The 17,256-nt window shown below is 43.8% G+C and overlaps 1 protein-coding gene across 1 annotated transcript in view; it reads left to right on the forward strand.

The window, feature by feature from the left end:
• Window positions 1–17,256, forward strand: part of SLC25A33 (solute carrier family 25 member 33) — a 41,472-nt gene that overhangs the window by 11,961 nt on the left and 12,255 nt on the right. The window contains exons 2-3 of the mRNA XM_003274326.3: window positions 1,844–2,023; window positions 15,723–15,800. Of these exons, the coding sequence (XP_003274374.1) occupies window positions 1,844–2,023; window positions 15,723–15,800 (258 nt within the window). The remainder of the gene's footprint in view (window positions 1–1,843; window positions 2,024–15,722; window positions 15,801–17,256) is intronic.

Genomic DNA, 17,256 nt, shown 5'->3' on the forward strand with positions numbered 1-17,256 from the left:
GAATAATTCCTTTGCTTAGTAAATACTGTTTCGGAACTTGTTGAGCCCTGATGCCAGGGATGGAAAGATAATTAAGGCCCCAGGTCTGAATCTTGAGGAACTCATCAGATTATAGAGCGATGTTTTCCAGAGTGAGGCCTGTGTCACTGGTGGGCATGAGTGAGGATGTGTCTATGGCCCTTGACATTGTTAATTATAACTAGCCCATCAAACATGTTATTTCATTGGTAGAATTGTTTAAGAGATGATGGAAGTAGGTATTTTAGGATAAATAAGTGAGTTGCCTTGAAGAAAAATACTTAAATAGTAATTCAGGTAATATCTCGATATGAATATATTATAAGGGCAATACTCAAATGATTGGCTTAGGGGAACCCTGATCCAGAGAGACAGTGTGAGTAATGAAAACACAGGATTAACTGATTAGTTGTGAATGAGGGAAACACAAGGACTTCATCGTTGAAGGTGATTAATCAGATTTTTTTTTTTAAGACAGTCTTGCTCTGTCACCCAGGCTGGAGTGCAGTGACACAATCTTGGCTCACTGCAACCTCCGCCTCCCGCATTCAAGCTATTCTCCTGCCTTCAGCCTCCCCAGTAGCTGGAATTACAGGCATTACAGGCATGTGCCACCACACCCGGCTAATTTTTGTATTTTTTTTTAGTAGAGATTGGGTTTCACCCTGTTGGCCAGGCTGGTCTCGAACTCCTGGCCTCAAGTCATCCACCTGCGTCAGCCTCCCAGAGTGGTAGTATTATAGGTGTGAGCCACAGTGCCTGGCCGAAAGTAATTAATCAAATTTTAAGACGGGTCTGTATTGGGGTAAATATTGATTTTCAAAATAGTATCTTCACCTGAATGAACTATTTTGTTTGATTGTGCAAAAATACTTTTCTAGAGTATTCATTGCAACATGGTAGTGAAATTAGAAATGACATGAATGTCCAACAGTAGGAAATTGGTTAAAATCTTATCAATTGATAAGGTAGAGATAGTAGAAGCCATTGCAAATGATGAAGCAGGTGCATAATTTGCTATAAAAGGGCACTCAGAATACCTAGATACTGGGAAGGGGTTAGGTGAAAATGCCAAGAATGGAAAGCCCCAAAGGATGTGCTAATGTGGGAATAGTAGTTACCCTTTAGCTCTGGGATTTCAACTTTTTTGTTTTTGTTTTGTTTTGTTTTTTGAGATGGAGTCTTGCTCTGTTGCCCAGGCTGGAGTGCAATGGCGAGATCTCTGCTCACTGCAACCTCTGCCTCAGCCTCCTGAGTAGCTGGGATTATAGGCATGCACCACCATGCCCAGCTAATTTTTGTATTTTTAGTAGAGATGGGGTTTTGCCATGTTGGCCTGGCTGGTCTCGAACTCCTGACCTCAGGTGATCCACCTTCCTCGGCCTCCCAAAGTGCTGAGGTTCAACTAATTTTATTAACCTTTGTTGTGTTCTAGTTTTTTTTGTTTTTTTTTTTTTTTGAGACGGAGTCTTGCTCTGTCACCCAGGCTGGAGTTGCAGTGGCATGATCTCGGCTCACTGCAGCCTCTGCCTCCTGGGTTCACGCCATTCTCCTGCCTCAGCCTCCCGAGTAGCTGGGACTACAGGCGCCTGCCACCACGCCCAGCTAATTTTTTTTTTTTTTTTGTATTTTTAGTAGAGACAGGGTTTCACTGTGTTAGCCAGGATAGTCTCGATCTCCTGACCTCGTGATCCGCCCACCTCAGCCTCCCAAAGTGCTGGGATTACAGGTGTGAGCCACCGTGCCTGGCGTGTTCTAGTTTTAAAGAGAGAAAAGCTAAACTTAGCATAGCTTCTCTGATCTGCTTTGGTTTCCCTTCTTACAGGTGTGGAGGCACAGTTGGTGCTATTTTCACTTGTCCACTGGAAGTCATTAAGACACGGTTGCAGTCTTCAAGATTAGCTCTCCGGACAGTCTACTATCCTCAGGTTCATCTGGGGACCATTAGTGGAGCTGGAATGGTGAGACCAACATCCGTGACACCTGGACTCTTTCAGGTGCTGAAGTAAGTTCAGTCTTCTCTGCTCATGCCACCTGCACACCCTGTACCGCCACTGTCAACACAGAATGTTCATCAAGCTTATCAAATGTGATGTTCTGTTTGCATAGCCTTGGTCCTAACTTAAGAATTAGATTTCTTTACCAATACTTTTGAGCTCTGACCTTGCTCCCCTGGCAGCGGGGGTCCCAGTGTACATGTGACCATCATCCAGGGCAGTTAAAGTAAACCTACCTAGCAAAGCAAACCAAAAATCCACGTGTAAATTGTTGCATCACATTGTCGCTCTTGCTCAAAGCTTTTGAGGGAAATGAAGATAAGAGGTGGTAGAGTAAAATTTTAAAAATTGCACAACAGAAGAGTTCTGAATATTTTATTTTATTTTATTTATTTACTTTTTTTGAGACAGAAGAATCTCGCTCTGTCACCCAAGCTGGAGTGCAATGGTGCGATCTCGGCTCGCTGCAGGTGATCTGCCCACCTTGGCCTCCCAAAGTGCTGAGATTACAGGCATGAGCCACCGCACCCAGCCATGAATATTTTTAAAGGAAACAAAATGTTTGTTTGTTTGTTTTTTGAGACGGAGTTTCACTCTTGTTGCCCAGACTGGAGTGCAATGGCGCGATCTCGGCTCACCGCAACCTCTGCCTCCTGGATTCAAACGATTCTCCCACCTCAGCCTCCCGAGTAGCTGGGACTACAGACATGCACCACCATGCCCGGCTAATTTTGTATTTTTCATAGAGATGGGGTTTCTCCATGTTGGCCAGGCTGGTCCCAAACTTCCAACCTCAGGTGATCCGCCTGCCTCAGCCTCCCAAAGTGCTGGTATTACAGGCGTGAGCCACCATGCTGGCTTTTTTTTTTGCTTTTTATTGGGAAATATTTTTAAATGTATAGAAAAGTTATATTTAATAAAATGGGTTTTAAAATTTGTTTTATACCTGAGCTACCTGCCCATTTTATTATTTTTACTGTAGAAAAAATAGTTCATTTGCTTATAAAGTAGCCAAATATTCTTAAGTCAAATTTGGCTTATCAGTCTATGCTTAAGGTAAAATCAAATTCAGAAGAGAACTGATTGAATATCTGATTTTTAGCTCAGGACCTTGTACTTTGAGATGCTCTATAAATAATAGTTGAATTTAACTGAGTGTGATATTCAAATCTTTGAAACTGATTCTTGGGCAAGAGTGTGTTCAAGAAAGACATTCATCAAGAAAGCTATCAGTGTAGAGATTTATTTGGGAAATGTTAGAAAAAGAATAAAATGGAGATGCTCTGTTTTAAAAACAACATATTTAGCACTTTTTTTTTTTTTTTTTTTTGAGATTTAGTCTCACTCTGTCGTCCAGGCTGGAGTGCAGTGGCACGATCTCCACTGACTGCAAGCTCCGCCTCCCGGGTTCACGCCATTCTGCCTCAGCCTCCCGAGTAGCTGGGACTACAGGCTCCCGCCATCACGCCCAGCTAATTTTTTTATATTTTTAGTAGAGACAGGGTTTCACCATGTTAGCCAGGATGGTCTCAATTTCCTGACCTTGTGATCCACCCGCCTTGACCTCCCAAAGTGTTGGGATTACAGGCGTGAGCCACCGCACCTGGCCACATTTAGCACTTTTAGGCACAATTTAGATGAGGCAGGATGAGTTGGAGAGTGCTTAATTTATTTTTAGGTACGTTTTATTTGTAAAACCCAACTATGAGTCACTCGGGCATTCATGCCAAATGTGTGCAAAGGTACATCTGAGCTTACTGAGCAAAACTGAACAGCAAGACCAGATGCCAGGGACAAGTGAGAGCATCAGAAGCCCAGCGAGGGAACAGGGAGATCAGTGTCCAAGACTCCAGGAAAATTGGGGGTTTTGTTTGTTTGTTTGTTTGTTTGTTTTCTTTTTTGAGACAGATTCTCACTCTGTCACCCAAGCTGGAGTGCAGTGGTACGATCTCTGCTCACTGAGACCTCTGCCTCCTGGGTTCAAGCGATTCTCCTGCCTCAGCTTCCCGAGTAGCTGGGATCACAGGCGTGCACCACGATGCCTGGCTAATTTTTGTATTTTTGGTAGAGACAGGGTTTTACCATGTTGGCCAGGCTGGCCTTGAACTCCTGACCTCAGGAGATCTGCCTGCCTTGGCCTCCCAAAGTACTGGGATTACAGGCATGAGCCACTGCGTCTGGGTGAGAATCAGGTTTTTAAATTAAATGCTAAGAAGAGGAGTGGAGACACTGGGCAGGAAGGTTGGGGGTGGGTACAGGAGGGACAGAAGCACAGAGATGTGGAGGGACACTTTGCTCTCAGGACAGATCCGAGTCCATGGCCCCCCACAAGACCGGACTGTGAGAACACCCCTCCTGCTTTGCCTTTTCACATGCTTAGGCAGTGCCAGTGTCCTAGGTGACACCTTTCTTCTAAGGAACATGCAGTGCTTTGGACATAAGGAAACTGAGACAGGTAATGTTACTTCAGTAACATTCAAAATGAACTTCCTTTTGCCAAATAACTCATGACTAGTGAATTTGGATTTACTGTAACTGGGGAACTGTTACCCAAAAGTGTGGGTGTCAACAGGGCCAAGCCTGGAAGGTAAATGGGAATGTTTCTCCATTTTAGGTTTTACAGGATATGTGGGTTGAGTGTCCCTTTATCCAAAATGCTTGGGACCAGAAGCAATGTGGATTTCGGATTTTGGAATATTTGCTTCATCATACCAGTTCAGCATCCCCAGTCCAGAAATACAAAATGCTCCAATGGGCATTTCTTTCAGCATCATGTTGTCACTCAAAAAGTTCCTGATTTTAGAACATTTTGGATTCTTATGGCTTTCTACTCTCCAGTAAATCCACCCCCCGATAAGAGATTGTGCGTGTGTGTGTGTCTGTGTGTGTGTCTGTTTGTATCTGTTCCCTCCCCTCAATTAGGGCAATTGTTTAGTAAAATTTAAATCAAAGGAAAAAGGCCACTGCATGTTTTAATACAGGAACAACTTCCACACCACACAAAAGACAAACTATTTTCATTACAGTCCCACCGGCTTCGTTGGTTAATACAGCCACAGCTACACAATAATGAGCCATCACTTACATATGAATACTTTAATTAATTAATTTTTTTTTTTTTGAGACAGAGTTTCACTCTTGTTGTCCAGGCTGGAGTGCAATGGCGTGATCTCGGCACAACCTCCGCCTCCCAGGTTCAAGCGATTCTCCTTCCTCAGCCTCCCAAGTAGCTGGGATTACAGGAATGTGCTACCACGCCCAGCTAATTTTGTATTTTTATTAGAGATAGGGATTCTCCATGTTGGTCAGGCTGGTCTCAAACTCCCAACCTCAGGTGATCTGCCCGCCTTGGCCTCCCAAAGTGCTGGGATTACAGGCGTGAGCCACTGCGCTCGGCATGAATACTTTAAAACCAGTTTATTTTATTGGCATCAAAATACAAACAATGGCATTATTAAGTAAAATTTTAGTTATAATGTTTTGTTGGAAAGGTGTTTGTAAAGTGGCACTTTTCACCCAAGAGCTATTTTATTTAAGCTTTATTTCCTCACCTTTATTATATATTTTTAAAATTCTGGGCCGGGCACAGTGGCTCATGCCTGTATTCCTAGCACTTTGAGGGGCCAATGCAAATGGATTGGTTGAGCCCAGGAGTTTGAGACCAGCCTGGGCAATGTGGCAAAATCCCATCTCTACAAAAAATACAAAAAATTAGCCGGGCATGTTGGCATGCACCTGTAATCCCAGCTACTCAGGAGGCTGAGCATAGGAGTTGAATATAACTGAGCATGATATTCAGATCTCTGAAACTGATTCTTGGGCAAGAATGTGTTCAAGACAGACATTTATCAAGAAAACTACTTATCATTGTAAAAATGTATTTGGGAAATGTTAGAAAAAGACATAATAAAATGCAGGTGCTCTGTTGCAAAAACCACACATTTAGCACTTTTAGGCACAGTTTACGTAAGACAGGATGTCCTTGAGCCCAGGAGATCAAGGCTGCAGTGAGCTGTGATTGTGCCACTGTACTCCAGCCTGGGCAATGGAATAAGACCCTGTGTCAAAGAAAGATTCTCTCACACAACTGTTTAATAACTTTCAAGTAAAGGACTACTTTAAAAAAAATTGTGGGTACATAGTAGGTGTATACATTTATGAAGAAAACTCCTTTTACGTGGTAGTATTTCATTGATTTTTCACAACCTTAGCAGATTAGTACTCAGGCGTGACGTTAGCTCTGTTTTAGAGAAGAGGACATGCAGGTTAAGGGTTAAGTGACATGCCCAAAGTCACGTTCAATGTATATCCACCTTGTTTCTAAGAAAGACTTGAAGCCGCTAAAGTAAAGTAAGAAATGAACAAGCCCCAGACCCAAGGCTGAGCCTCTGCTGCTTCTCTGAGAAGGCAGCAGCAGTTGCCAGCTCAGAGACTCCTAAGACTGCACCCTCCTGCCTCCATGGCTATTGCTTCTGTTTCCTTTGCTGTGCTGCAGCCTTACAACCTCTGGCTGTTGGAGGGTCCAGGGCCCAGACCCTGGCCTTCTCTAGCTACTGCCACTCCTTCTGTGGGCGCACTTAGTTTCATGGCTGTAAATACTATCTGTAAGCTGGCAGCGTTTCTGCTCTGAGCCTCACACGCTCCATCCAGCTGCCTGTTTGACAGCTTGGATGTTTATTAGCCATCCAAGAGTAACATGAGCAAAATAGAACTCCATAAAACCTGCTGCTCCCAGAGTCTTCCCTGTCTCTGTTAGAGGCAGCTCCATCTTTCCAGCTACACAGATCTCAAGCTTCATATTCATCCTTAGATCTTATTTCTCAGCCCTGCAGCAAATCCTTTCAAGTCTACCTTCAAAATAAATACAGAATCTGACCCTTTTTCACTACTTCCTCCACCACTGTCCTGATGGAAGCCACTGTATCTCACCTATATTGGTGCATTTGCTTCCTGACTGCTCTGGCTTGAAAGCTTGCTGCCCTCTACCCTCAGTCTGTTCTCAGCAGAGCACCCAGAGAACTCTGCTCAGATCCTCTGCTCAGAGTTGCTGTCTCCCTCTGGGTAAGAGCTACAGCTATCCCTGCGGCCTACTAGGTTCTACACGATTGTCACCCTTCCCATTACTTCTGACTTTTCATCTCCTATTTTCCCCTTTGCCTCTCCAGCCTCCTTTTTCTTCCTTTAAAAGGCCAGGAACATTTCCCACCGCAGGGTGTTTGCAGTAGACATTGTTTGCATGGCTGACTTCCGCTGTCATCACCTTGCAGGAAGACCCTACAGTGACCATGCTATTTAAAAGCAAACTCTCCCCAACACCCCAGCCCGCCTTCCTGCTTTATTTTTATCCGTAGCACTTACATCCATCAACATACAGTGTAGTTTACTTACTTCTATTCTTTTCTCCCTCTTCACCACCCCTTTCAATGGGACTTCTTTGGAGGTAGTGACTTTGGTTTCTTTTAATTACTGAAATCGTCCCCAAGCATCGAGAATGTTGCCTGTCACATAGCAAGCATTCCACACAAATTGAATGCATGAGTTTTGGCATGTCAGGAAGGTATTGCATATAAAGGGCTTAACACCCTCCCTCCATGTAAATAATAAAAGCTGCTGTCATTATAATAGCTACTCTCTGCTTTTAAACACAAGGTTTTTTGGTTTTTTTGTTTTTTTAAACTTTAAAGTCTTATCTCTTAACAAAGGCAAAAAAAAGGGGGGGGGATATCCTATTACATAATTCTCATGTGAAGAAAGCATACTCACTCTTCCGGGGAAATGTGTATCTTTTCCTGTTAATAAGTTCTAAAAGCAGAGTCTTTTAGACTCAGGTCTTACATAAAAGCAATATACCAACTTAAGAAGCTTTAGGGGGGCTTAACAGAGGGTGGCTCCTTTTCAGGCTGCCACCATGTGGGTTGAAGCCACCATCCTCTCTCACCTGGATTATTGTACAGCTTTCTGTTTCTTCATTAACCATCTCTAAGCTAACGGCAGTGATGATGGTTTACAGAGAGGGTCTTTATCTAGTAAGTGATCAAACAAGAACAAGGGTACAGGCTTTTGTCTCATCTACAAAGCCCGTGTTAGTTTCCTGTTGACATTTTTGGAAGACACTTCGTTATTCAAAAACCCATACAAGACTGAGCGCAGTGGCTCACCCTTGTAATCCCAGCACTTTGGGAGGCCAAGGCAGGTAGATCACCTGAGGTCAGGAGTTAGAGACCAACCTGGCCAACATGGTGAAACCTCGTCTCTACTAAAAATACAAAAACCAGCCGAACGTGGCAGCACATGCCTGTAATCCCAGCTTCTAGGGAGGGTGAGGCAGGAGAATCACTTGAACCTGGGAGGCAGAGGTTGCAGTGAGCTGAGATCACGCCACTGCCTTCCAGCCTGGGCAACAGAGCGAGACTCCATCTCAAAAAAAAGAAAAGAAAAAAAACCCATGCAAATAACATGGTCATTAGTTTAAACGTTGTCTGCTTATGGCCGAGGCAGGCAGATCACGAGGTCAGGAGATAGAGACTATCCTGGCTAACACGGTGAAACCCCATCTCTACTGAAAATACAAAAAATTATCCAGGTGTGGCAGTGGGCGCCCGTAGTCCCAGCTACTCAGGAGGTTGAGGCAGGAGAGTGGCGTGAACTCAGGAGGCAGAGCTTGCAGTGAGCCAAGATTGCGCCACTGCACTCCAGCCTGGGCAACACAGCAAGACTCCGTCTCAAAAAAAAAAAGTTGTCTGCTTATTAATAGTCTTACTCATTTGGGGAATACTACTTTAAAAGACTTGTCAGAGAACAGAATTTGTTTATAGAAAGTTTATTTTTCAAAATTCAGAGAAAAAATATTCTCTATTCTGTTAAAGTATTCCGTTAAAGAAAAAATACTCTCTATTGAAGAACCTATCTCGAACCTATCTTTTTTTTTTAATAGTTACTTAAAAAGCAAAAAGGCAATATGTTAACAGATTCAGGTATCTGCTATTAAATGTGACAGAGTAATAGTATATGTATTTCAGGTATCTGCTTTTAAAAAAATTAAAAATCTTCTGGCTTAATATTTTCCAGCAAAGTTCTTACTATTTAAGCTGCTGAGATACATTCTTTTTGTTTTTTCTTTCTTTCTTTTTTTTTTTGAGGCAGAGTCTTGCTCTGTCGCCCAGGCTGGAGTGCAGTGGCACCATCTCTGCTTACTGCAACCTCTGCCTCCCGGGTTCGAGCAATTCTCCTGCCTCAGCCTCCTGAGTAGCTGGGACTACAGGCGCCTGCCACCACGCCCAGCTAATTTTTTTTTGTATTTTTAGTAGAGATGGGGTTTCACCATATTAGCCAGGATGGTCTCGATCTCCTGGCCTTGTGATCCGCCCACTTCGGCCTCCCAAAGTGCTGGGATTACAGGTGTGAGCCACCGCACCCAGCCCTCTTTTTGTTTTTTCAAGTGCCTTTTTCATCTTTGAAAAGTAACATGTTAGTGATCTCCTGTCTATCTTTTAGGAACTGCAGTGTTCAGATGAGACATTTGTCTTGGATTAGTCTGTGGTATGCATATTATGATATAAAACTAGTGAAGAGAATAAAATGCTCCAAACAAGACCCTGATTTTTTTTTTTCCCATTTTTTTCCTAAATGAAAGTTTGTGACTATGGGAAAATGAGTCTGGATCCTTCTGGGCTTGATTTTGCAGCTGAAATATACCATTTATAGTAGGATCTTAATTGTTCCAGAAAAGTTTTGTAAACATCAAGCTAGTTAGAAGTTTGGATTATGTAACAGATTTGGCTTTTCGCCAACTGTTATTGTGTGTAACTATGGAGACCGCCTTTCTTAAGTTCTTAACAGGCCTGAGTCAGTTGAGGACACGAGTTCACTACTGCATTATGGATGAGCGGCTTCAAGTTTCCTGGAGCCAGAGATTCCCTTAATTGTGTTTAAATGACTCCTGAAGCTGAACAGGGTACATTAATGGGGACCACAAAGAAGATCTAAACTTTATACAATTTCTTGATACACTTAGCATTTGAAAGTCTTGATTATGTGCTATATTATAAAGTATAGGCCACTTCAAGGTATTACTTGAGAGAGGTTTTAGTTCAGAGAGCTCCATCTTTTAAAAGAGCAATACTGCTTGAACCCGGGAGGTGGAGGTTGCAGTGAGCCGAGATCGTGCCATTGCACTCGCCTGGCAACAGAGCGAGACTCCGTCTCAAAAAAAAAAAAAGGCAATACTCATGGTGGTTCACACCTGTAATCCCAGCACTTTGGGAGGCTGAGGTGGGCGGATCACCTGAAGTCAGGAGTTCAAGACCTGCCTGGCCAACATGGTAAAACTCCATCTCTACTAAAAATACAAAAATTAGCCAGGTATGGTGGTGCACGCCTGTAATCCCAGCTATCCAGGAGACTGAGGAAGGAGAATTACTTGAGCCTGGGAGGCGGAGGCTGCAGTGAGCCGAGATGCAGCCACTGCACTCGCCTGGCCGACAGAGCAAGACTCCATCTCAAAAAAAAAAAAAAAAAAATTAGCAGGACGTGGTGGCTGGCGTCTATAATCCCATCTACTCAGGAGGCTGAGGCAGGAGAATTGCTTGAACCCAGGAGGCAGAGGTTATATGGGATCACTTAAAAGGGCCTGGGCTTAACACGTATCAGTAAGGAAAATGATTTGATTAGAAAAAAAAGACTGCTGTCTCTGCATAATATTTTTATGTAATTTAATTATATAAATGGGCCAAGCACAGTGGCTCATGCCTGTAATCTCAACACTTTGGGAGGCCGAGGTGGGTGGATCACTTGAGGTAGGGAGTTCGAGACCAACCTGACCAACATGGAGAAACCCTGTCTCTACTAAAAATACAAAATTAGCTGGGCGTAGTGGCGGGTGCCTGTAATCCCAGCTACTTGGAGACTGAGGCAGGAGAATCACTTGAACCCAGGAGGCAGAGGTTGTGGTGAGCCGAGATTGCGCCATTGCACTCCAGCCTGGGCAACAAGGGCAAAAACTCCGTTTCAAAAAAAAAAAAAAAAATTATATAAATTGGACTAAAAAGTCTGGCTTACTACTTTTTAAAATAATAGCTTTTTTTTTTTTTTGAGACAGAGTCTCTCACTGTCACCCAGGCTGGAGTGCAGTGGCTCACTGCAAGCTCCACCTCCTGGGTTCACGCCATTCTCCTGCCTCGGCCTCCCGAATAGCTGGGGCTACAGGCACCTACTACCACGCCTGGCTAGTTGTTTTTTTTTTTTGTATTTTTAGTAGAGACGGGGTTTCACTGTGTTAGCCAGGATGGTCTCGATCTCCTGACCTCGTGATCCGCCCGCCTTGACCTCCCAAAGTGCTGGGATTACAGGAATGAGCCACCGCGCCCGGCCGATTCTTTAGTATTTCAACAAAAGATCATGCCGTCTGTGAATAGACTAGTTTTACTTTTTTCTTTCCACTCTTTTTCATCTAATTGCTAGCCTACTACTAGCTCTTGAAGGTACAGATATTCTTTATTTTAAACATCCAAAAATTAGGAGAAGAGAAGCTAAGATTCAAAATTCTATTTACTTTATACATTCAGAGAATCTAGAGCATGAAAAGTCACATAGTGATCTGAGGAAGGAGAGCTGGAAATAGATGAAACTTTAACATTATCCAGTATGCTGTGGACCAGAATGTCAGCTGTACCTCTTTTGCACCAAAAACCAGCTAAATTTGGGAAACTTTCCCTGTGGAGAAAGTGGAAGAGGTAGAAATAGAATTGACAGGATTTACTTTACTATTAACTTTATAGGAACATCTTTTCCATAAAGTGAAAGATCTTTTCATCATACCTTCTGTGTGTTGTAATGAAGGTAAAACATTCTATTAACTTTTTTTTTTTCCTTTCTGAGACAGAGTCCTGCTCTGTTGCCCAGGCTGGAGTACAGTGGCATGATCTCGGCTCACTGCAGCCTTTGCCTCCCGTGATCAAGCGATTTCTGGCTAGTTTTTGTATTTTTAGTAGAGACGGGTTTCACCATGTTGGCCAGGCTGGTCTCGAACTCCTGACCTCAAGTGATCCACCCGCCTCGGCCTCCCAATGTGCTAGGATTACAGACGTGAGCCACTGCTCCCAGCCATTCTATTAACTTTTGACTAGCATATGATTATTTGTGAGCTACATCAACCTTGAGTGCTATCAAATGGATGGTACTACTAGTAAAGAGAAATCCTCAATAAGAAAAGGAGATTAAATTAGAGAAGACCATAATATAACAATGTAAATTCTACTGGATAACATGGAAATTGAACCATTGAAGAGAGTAAATTTAACCAACTTTAATAACTGTGTTGCTGCGGAAAAATGCCTCTAAAGAATGTTCCATACAATCCTTTTAGGATTTTCTGAGTCGCTTTTAATCAGAAACAATATTTAACTTTTTTGTGTGAAAAGCACATTGGCGAGGTTATAGAGAAATCGGAACCCCTTTTACATCGCAAGTGGGAATGTAACCACCATAGAAAACAGCCTAGTGGTTTCTCAAAAAATTAGGCATAGGATTACTGTGTGATCCAGCAATTCCACTTGGATTCCACAAAAGAATCCAAAGCAAGGACTCAAACAAATATTTATACACCCATGTTTATAGCAGTACTATATATAATAGTCAAAACGTGGAAACCACCCAAGTGTCCATCGATGGGTGAATGGATAATAAAATATGGTGTATACAGCAGTGGAATAATATTCAGCTTTTAAAAAAAGGAAATTCTGGGTGGGTACAGTGGCTCACACCTGTAATCCCAGCACTTAGTAAGGCCAAGGTGGGTGGATCACTTGAGGCCAGAAGTTCGAGACCAGCCTGGCCAACATGGTGACACCTCGTCTCTATTTAAAAATATATATATACAAAAATTAGCTGGGCGTGGTGGCACTCACCTGTAATCCAGCAACTGGGGAGGCTGAAGCACAAGAATTGCTTGAATTTAGGAGGTGGAGGTTGCATTGAGCCGAGATCGCCCCACTGCACTCCAGCGTGGGTGATGGAGTAAGACCCTGTCTCAAAAAAGTAATAAAATAAAAAGAAGGAAATGGTGACACATGCTACAACATGGATGAACCTCAAAGACCGGGTGAAATAAGCCAGTCACAAAAAAAGATGTGACACCACTGATAAGTGATACCTAGAGTTGTCAGATTTATAGAGACAGTAGAATGGTGGCTACCAGGGCCTGACGGGAGGGAGGGCTAGGGAGCTGGTGCTTAATGAGTGCAGAGGTTCAGTTTGAAAAGATGAAAAGGTTCTGGAGGTAGATGGTGGTGATGGTTGCACAACAGTGTGGATGTTCTTAATGCCACTCAACTGTACACTTAAAAATGATTACAATGGGCCGGGTGCGGTGGCTCACGCTTGTAATCCCAGCACTTTGGGAGGCCGAGGCAGGCAGATCACGAGGTCAGGAGATCGAGACCATGGTGAAACCCCGTCTCTACTAAAAATACAAAAAATCAGCCGGGCGTGGTGGCGGGGGCCTGTAGTCCCAGCTACTCGGAGAGGTTGAGGCAGGAGAATGGCGTGAACCCGGGAGGCGGAGCTTGCAATGAGCCAAGATCGTGGCACTGCACTCCAGCCTGGGTGACAGAGTAAGACTCTGTCTCCAAAAAAAACAAAACAAAACAAAACAAACAAAAAAAATTATTACAGTGTGGCTCACGCCTGTAATCCCAGCACTTTGGGAGGCCAAGGCAGGTAGATCACAAGGTCAGGAGTTCAAGACCATCCTGGCTGACACAGTGAAACCCTGTCTCTACTAAAAATACAAAAAATTAGCTGGGCATGGTGGTGGGTGCCTGTAGTCTCAGCCTACCAAGTAGCTGGTAGGAGAATGGCATGAACCCGGGAGGCGGAGCTTGCAGTGAGCTGAGATTGTGCCACTGCACTCCAGCCTGGGCAACAGAGCGAGACTCCGTCTCAAAAAAAAAGGTTACAGTGGTAGATTTTCTATTATGTGTATGTCATCACAAAAAAAAGTTTAAAAGAAAAAGCAGTTGGCCAGGCGCGGTGGTTCACGCCTATAATCCCAGCACTTTGGGAGGCCAAGGCAGGCGGATCACCAGGTCAGGAGATTGAGACCATCCTGGCTAATGCGGTGAAACTCCGTCTTTACCAAAAATACAAAAAATTAGCCCGGCGTGGTGGCAGGCGCCTGTAGTCCCAGCTGCCCAGGAGGCTGAGGCAGGAGAATGGTGTGAACCTGGGAGGCAGAGCTTGCAGTGAGCCAAGATTGCGCCACTGCATTCCAGCCTGGGTGACAGAGCGAGACTCCATCTCAAAAAGAAAAGAAAAACAAATAAAAAGAAAAAGCAGTCATGGTATAATCTTTGGACTTGAGATACTAGGCTTTGGTTTTAAAAAAACCATCATCCTGTCCATGAAGATTATTAGAGTTTTCTATTCCTTAAATTCTGCCCTCCCCCGCCAACTTTTTTTTTCTTTTTAATTTTTGAGACAAGGGGTCTCTTTCTGTTGCCAAAGCTGGAGTGCAGTGGCGTGATCATGGCTCACTGCAGCCTTGACCTCCCAGGCTAAGTGATCCTCTCACCTCAACCTCCTGAGTAGCTGGGACCACAGACACACCCACCACACCTGGCTAATATTTTTCATTTTTTGTATAGATGGGGTTTATACTGTGTTGCTCAGGCTGGTCTGGAACTCCTGGGTTCAAGTGAACCTTCTGCCTGGACCTCCCAAAGTGCTGGGATTACAGGTATGAGCACTGAGCTGGCTCTATTCTTTATATCCCTGTATAAGATTCTACTACATTAGGTAAAGATCTAGAGGATAGGATTGTTAGAAGCAGTAAATCCAAAAGAAATCTCTGAACCTGTTTCTCAGTGAATCTTACTATGATGAGGAAATTATTCCCTGTGTGGCACCCTCTGCCAGATATTCATCCTACTTTCACAGGATTTCATTGTATAGTACAGACTGCACAGCTTCCTCCTGTGTTGGGCCGAGCGTGGTGGCTCATGCCTGCAATTCCAGCACTTTGTGAGGCCAAGGTGGGCAGATCACCTGAGGTGAGGAGTTCAAGACCAGCCTGACCAGCATGGAGAAACCCCATCTCTACTAAAAATATAAAGTTAGCTGAGCGTGGTGGTGCATGCCTTTAATCCCAGTTACTCGGGAGGCTGAGGTGGGAGAAACGCTTCAACCTGGGGGGCAGAAGTTGCAATGAGCTGAGATCACATCATTGCACTCCAGCCTGGGCAACAAGAGTGAAACTCTGTCTAAATAATAATAATTATTTTTATTATTAATTAATTAATAAAAATACAAAATTAGCTGGGTGTGTGAGTGCCTGTAATCCCAGCTACTTGGGAGGCTGAGGCAGGAGAATTGCTTGAACCCAGGAGGCAGAGGTTCCAGTGAGCCGAGATCACGCTATTGCACTCCAGCCTGGGCAACAAAGTGAGACTCCATCTCAAAAAAAAAAAAAAAAGAAAGAAAAAGAAAATATGTCTAACTGATGCTTTTTGAAGCATGTTTTTTTACTGTGTTAATGATAGCAGTATTCTACAGCCTTCCCATTCTGTATTGTAACCAAATCAGATAAGAGTCGACCTTGAGCTCTCGAAACATTTTATTCTCTCAAGGAACTAATGAGAAGGGTGACTCTTTATCATTTTAAATAGGCCTTGCCTGAGGGGTTTTAAAGGTTTGTCTTTTCTTATTATTCAGGTCGATCTTGGAGAAAGAGGGACCAAAGTCACTTTTTAGAGGCTTGGGTCCAAATTTGGTTGGAGTTGCACCATCAAGGTAAGCATTAAACTTTCCAGCTAGCTCATGCTAAGCAGTATGGAATTCTGGGTCCTTTCTTACCAAAGGGTGATGCTGCTGAATGACCAGTGTCTTTCTCTGTGTTGGATTTGCCTAAATATAGCAGACATAGCGAGTAGTCATTGAGAATTGTAGGTGTGTCTTCAGTGTGTGAAAGAAAGAGATTCTACTTACTGTATTCTTCATATTCTTAAGTGTGAAAATTAATCTGCTGTCATTAATGTACTCTAAGTGTTTGCTACTCCAAGTATGGCATGTGGCCAGCAGCATTAGTATTGTCTGAGAGCTTGTTATAAACATACAATCCCAGGGCACATCCCAGACCTACATCAGAATCTGCATTTTAACAGAACCCCCAGGTGACTCCAACGCACTTAGAAACACTGATCCAGAGGAATTGTAAAGGCTTTTAACTTCACTTTCTATAAAATGACATCCTCATATCTTTGCAGGGCTTCCCCTGAAAGCCTGTTTGAAATATACAGAACTATACTGTCCCAGTACATAACGGTAGTCACTGGCCACATGGAGCAGTTTAAATGTAAATTAATCAGAATTAAAGGTTCAATTGCTCAGTCTCCCTGGCCATGTTTCAAGCACTCAATCTCCACATGCAGCTAATGGCTACTGTATTGAAGAGCAGAGATACAGGGCATCCCATCTTGGCAGAAAGTTCTCTTGGATACATAGGATAGAGAGGATAACAGTGTATGATTGTAAAAGTAACAGAGACAGAGAGAGAATAGCATATCTGGAAAGTAGATTAAAAACTGCTTCCCGGCCGGGCACGGTGGCTCACCCGTGTAATCCCAGCACTTTGGGAGGCCGAGGCAGGTGGATCACCAGAGGTCAGGAATTGGAGACCAGCCTGGCCAACTTGGCAAAACCCCATCTCTACTAAAAATACAAAAATTAGCCAGGCATGGTGGCGGGCACCTGTAATCCCAGCTACTCTGGAGGCTGAGGCAGGAGAATCGCTTGAACCCGGTGGGAGGCAGAGGTTGCAGTGAGCCAAGATCGTGCCACTTCACTCCAGCCTGGGTGAAAGAGCGAAATTCCATCTCAAAAAGAAAAAACAAAACAAAACAAAAAAACTTCTTCCAGAAAGGACCTCCTGAGAAGGGAACTGAGTGGCAGGGGCAGGACACTTAACTTGTCATACTCCAAGAGACTTGAAAGAAAATGAAGTCTGGCCAGGTGCGGTGGCTCATGCCCGTAATCCCAGCACTTTGGGAGGCCAAGGCAGGCGGATCAGGAGATCGACACCATCCTGGCTAACACAGTGAAACCCCGTCTCTACTAAAAATACAAAAAATTAGCCGGGCGTGGTGGCATGCGCCTGTAGTCCCAGCTACTCAGGAGGCTGAGGCAGGAGAATGGTGTGAACCCGGGAGGCGGAGCTTGCAGTGAGCCGAGATAGCGCCACTGCACTCCA

The sequence above is a fragment of the Nomascus leucogenys genome, chromosome 24, assembly GCF_006542625.1.
Source record: "Nomascus leucogenys isolate Asia chromosome 24, Asia_NLE_v1, whole genome shotgun sequence".
Taxonomy (NCBI): domain Eukaryota; kingdom Metazoa; phylum Chordata; class Mammalia; order Primates; family Hylobatidae; genus Nomascus; species Nomascus leucogenys.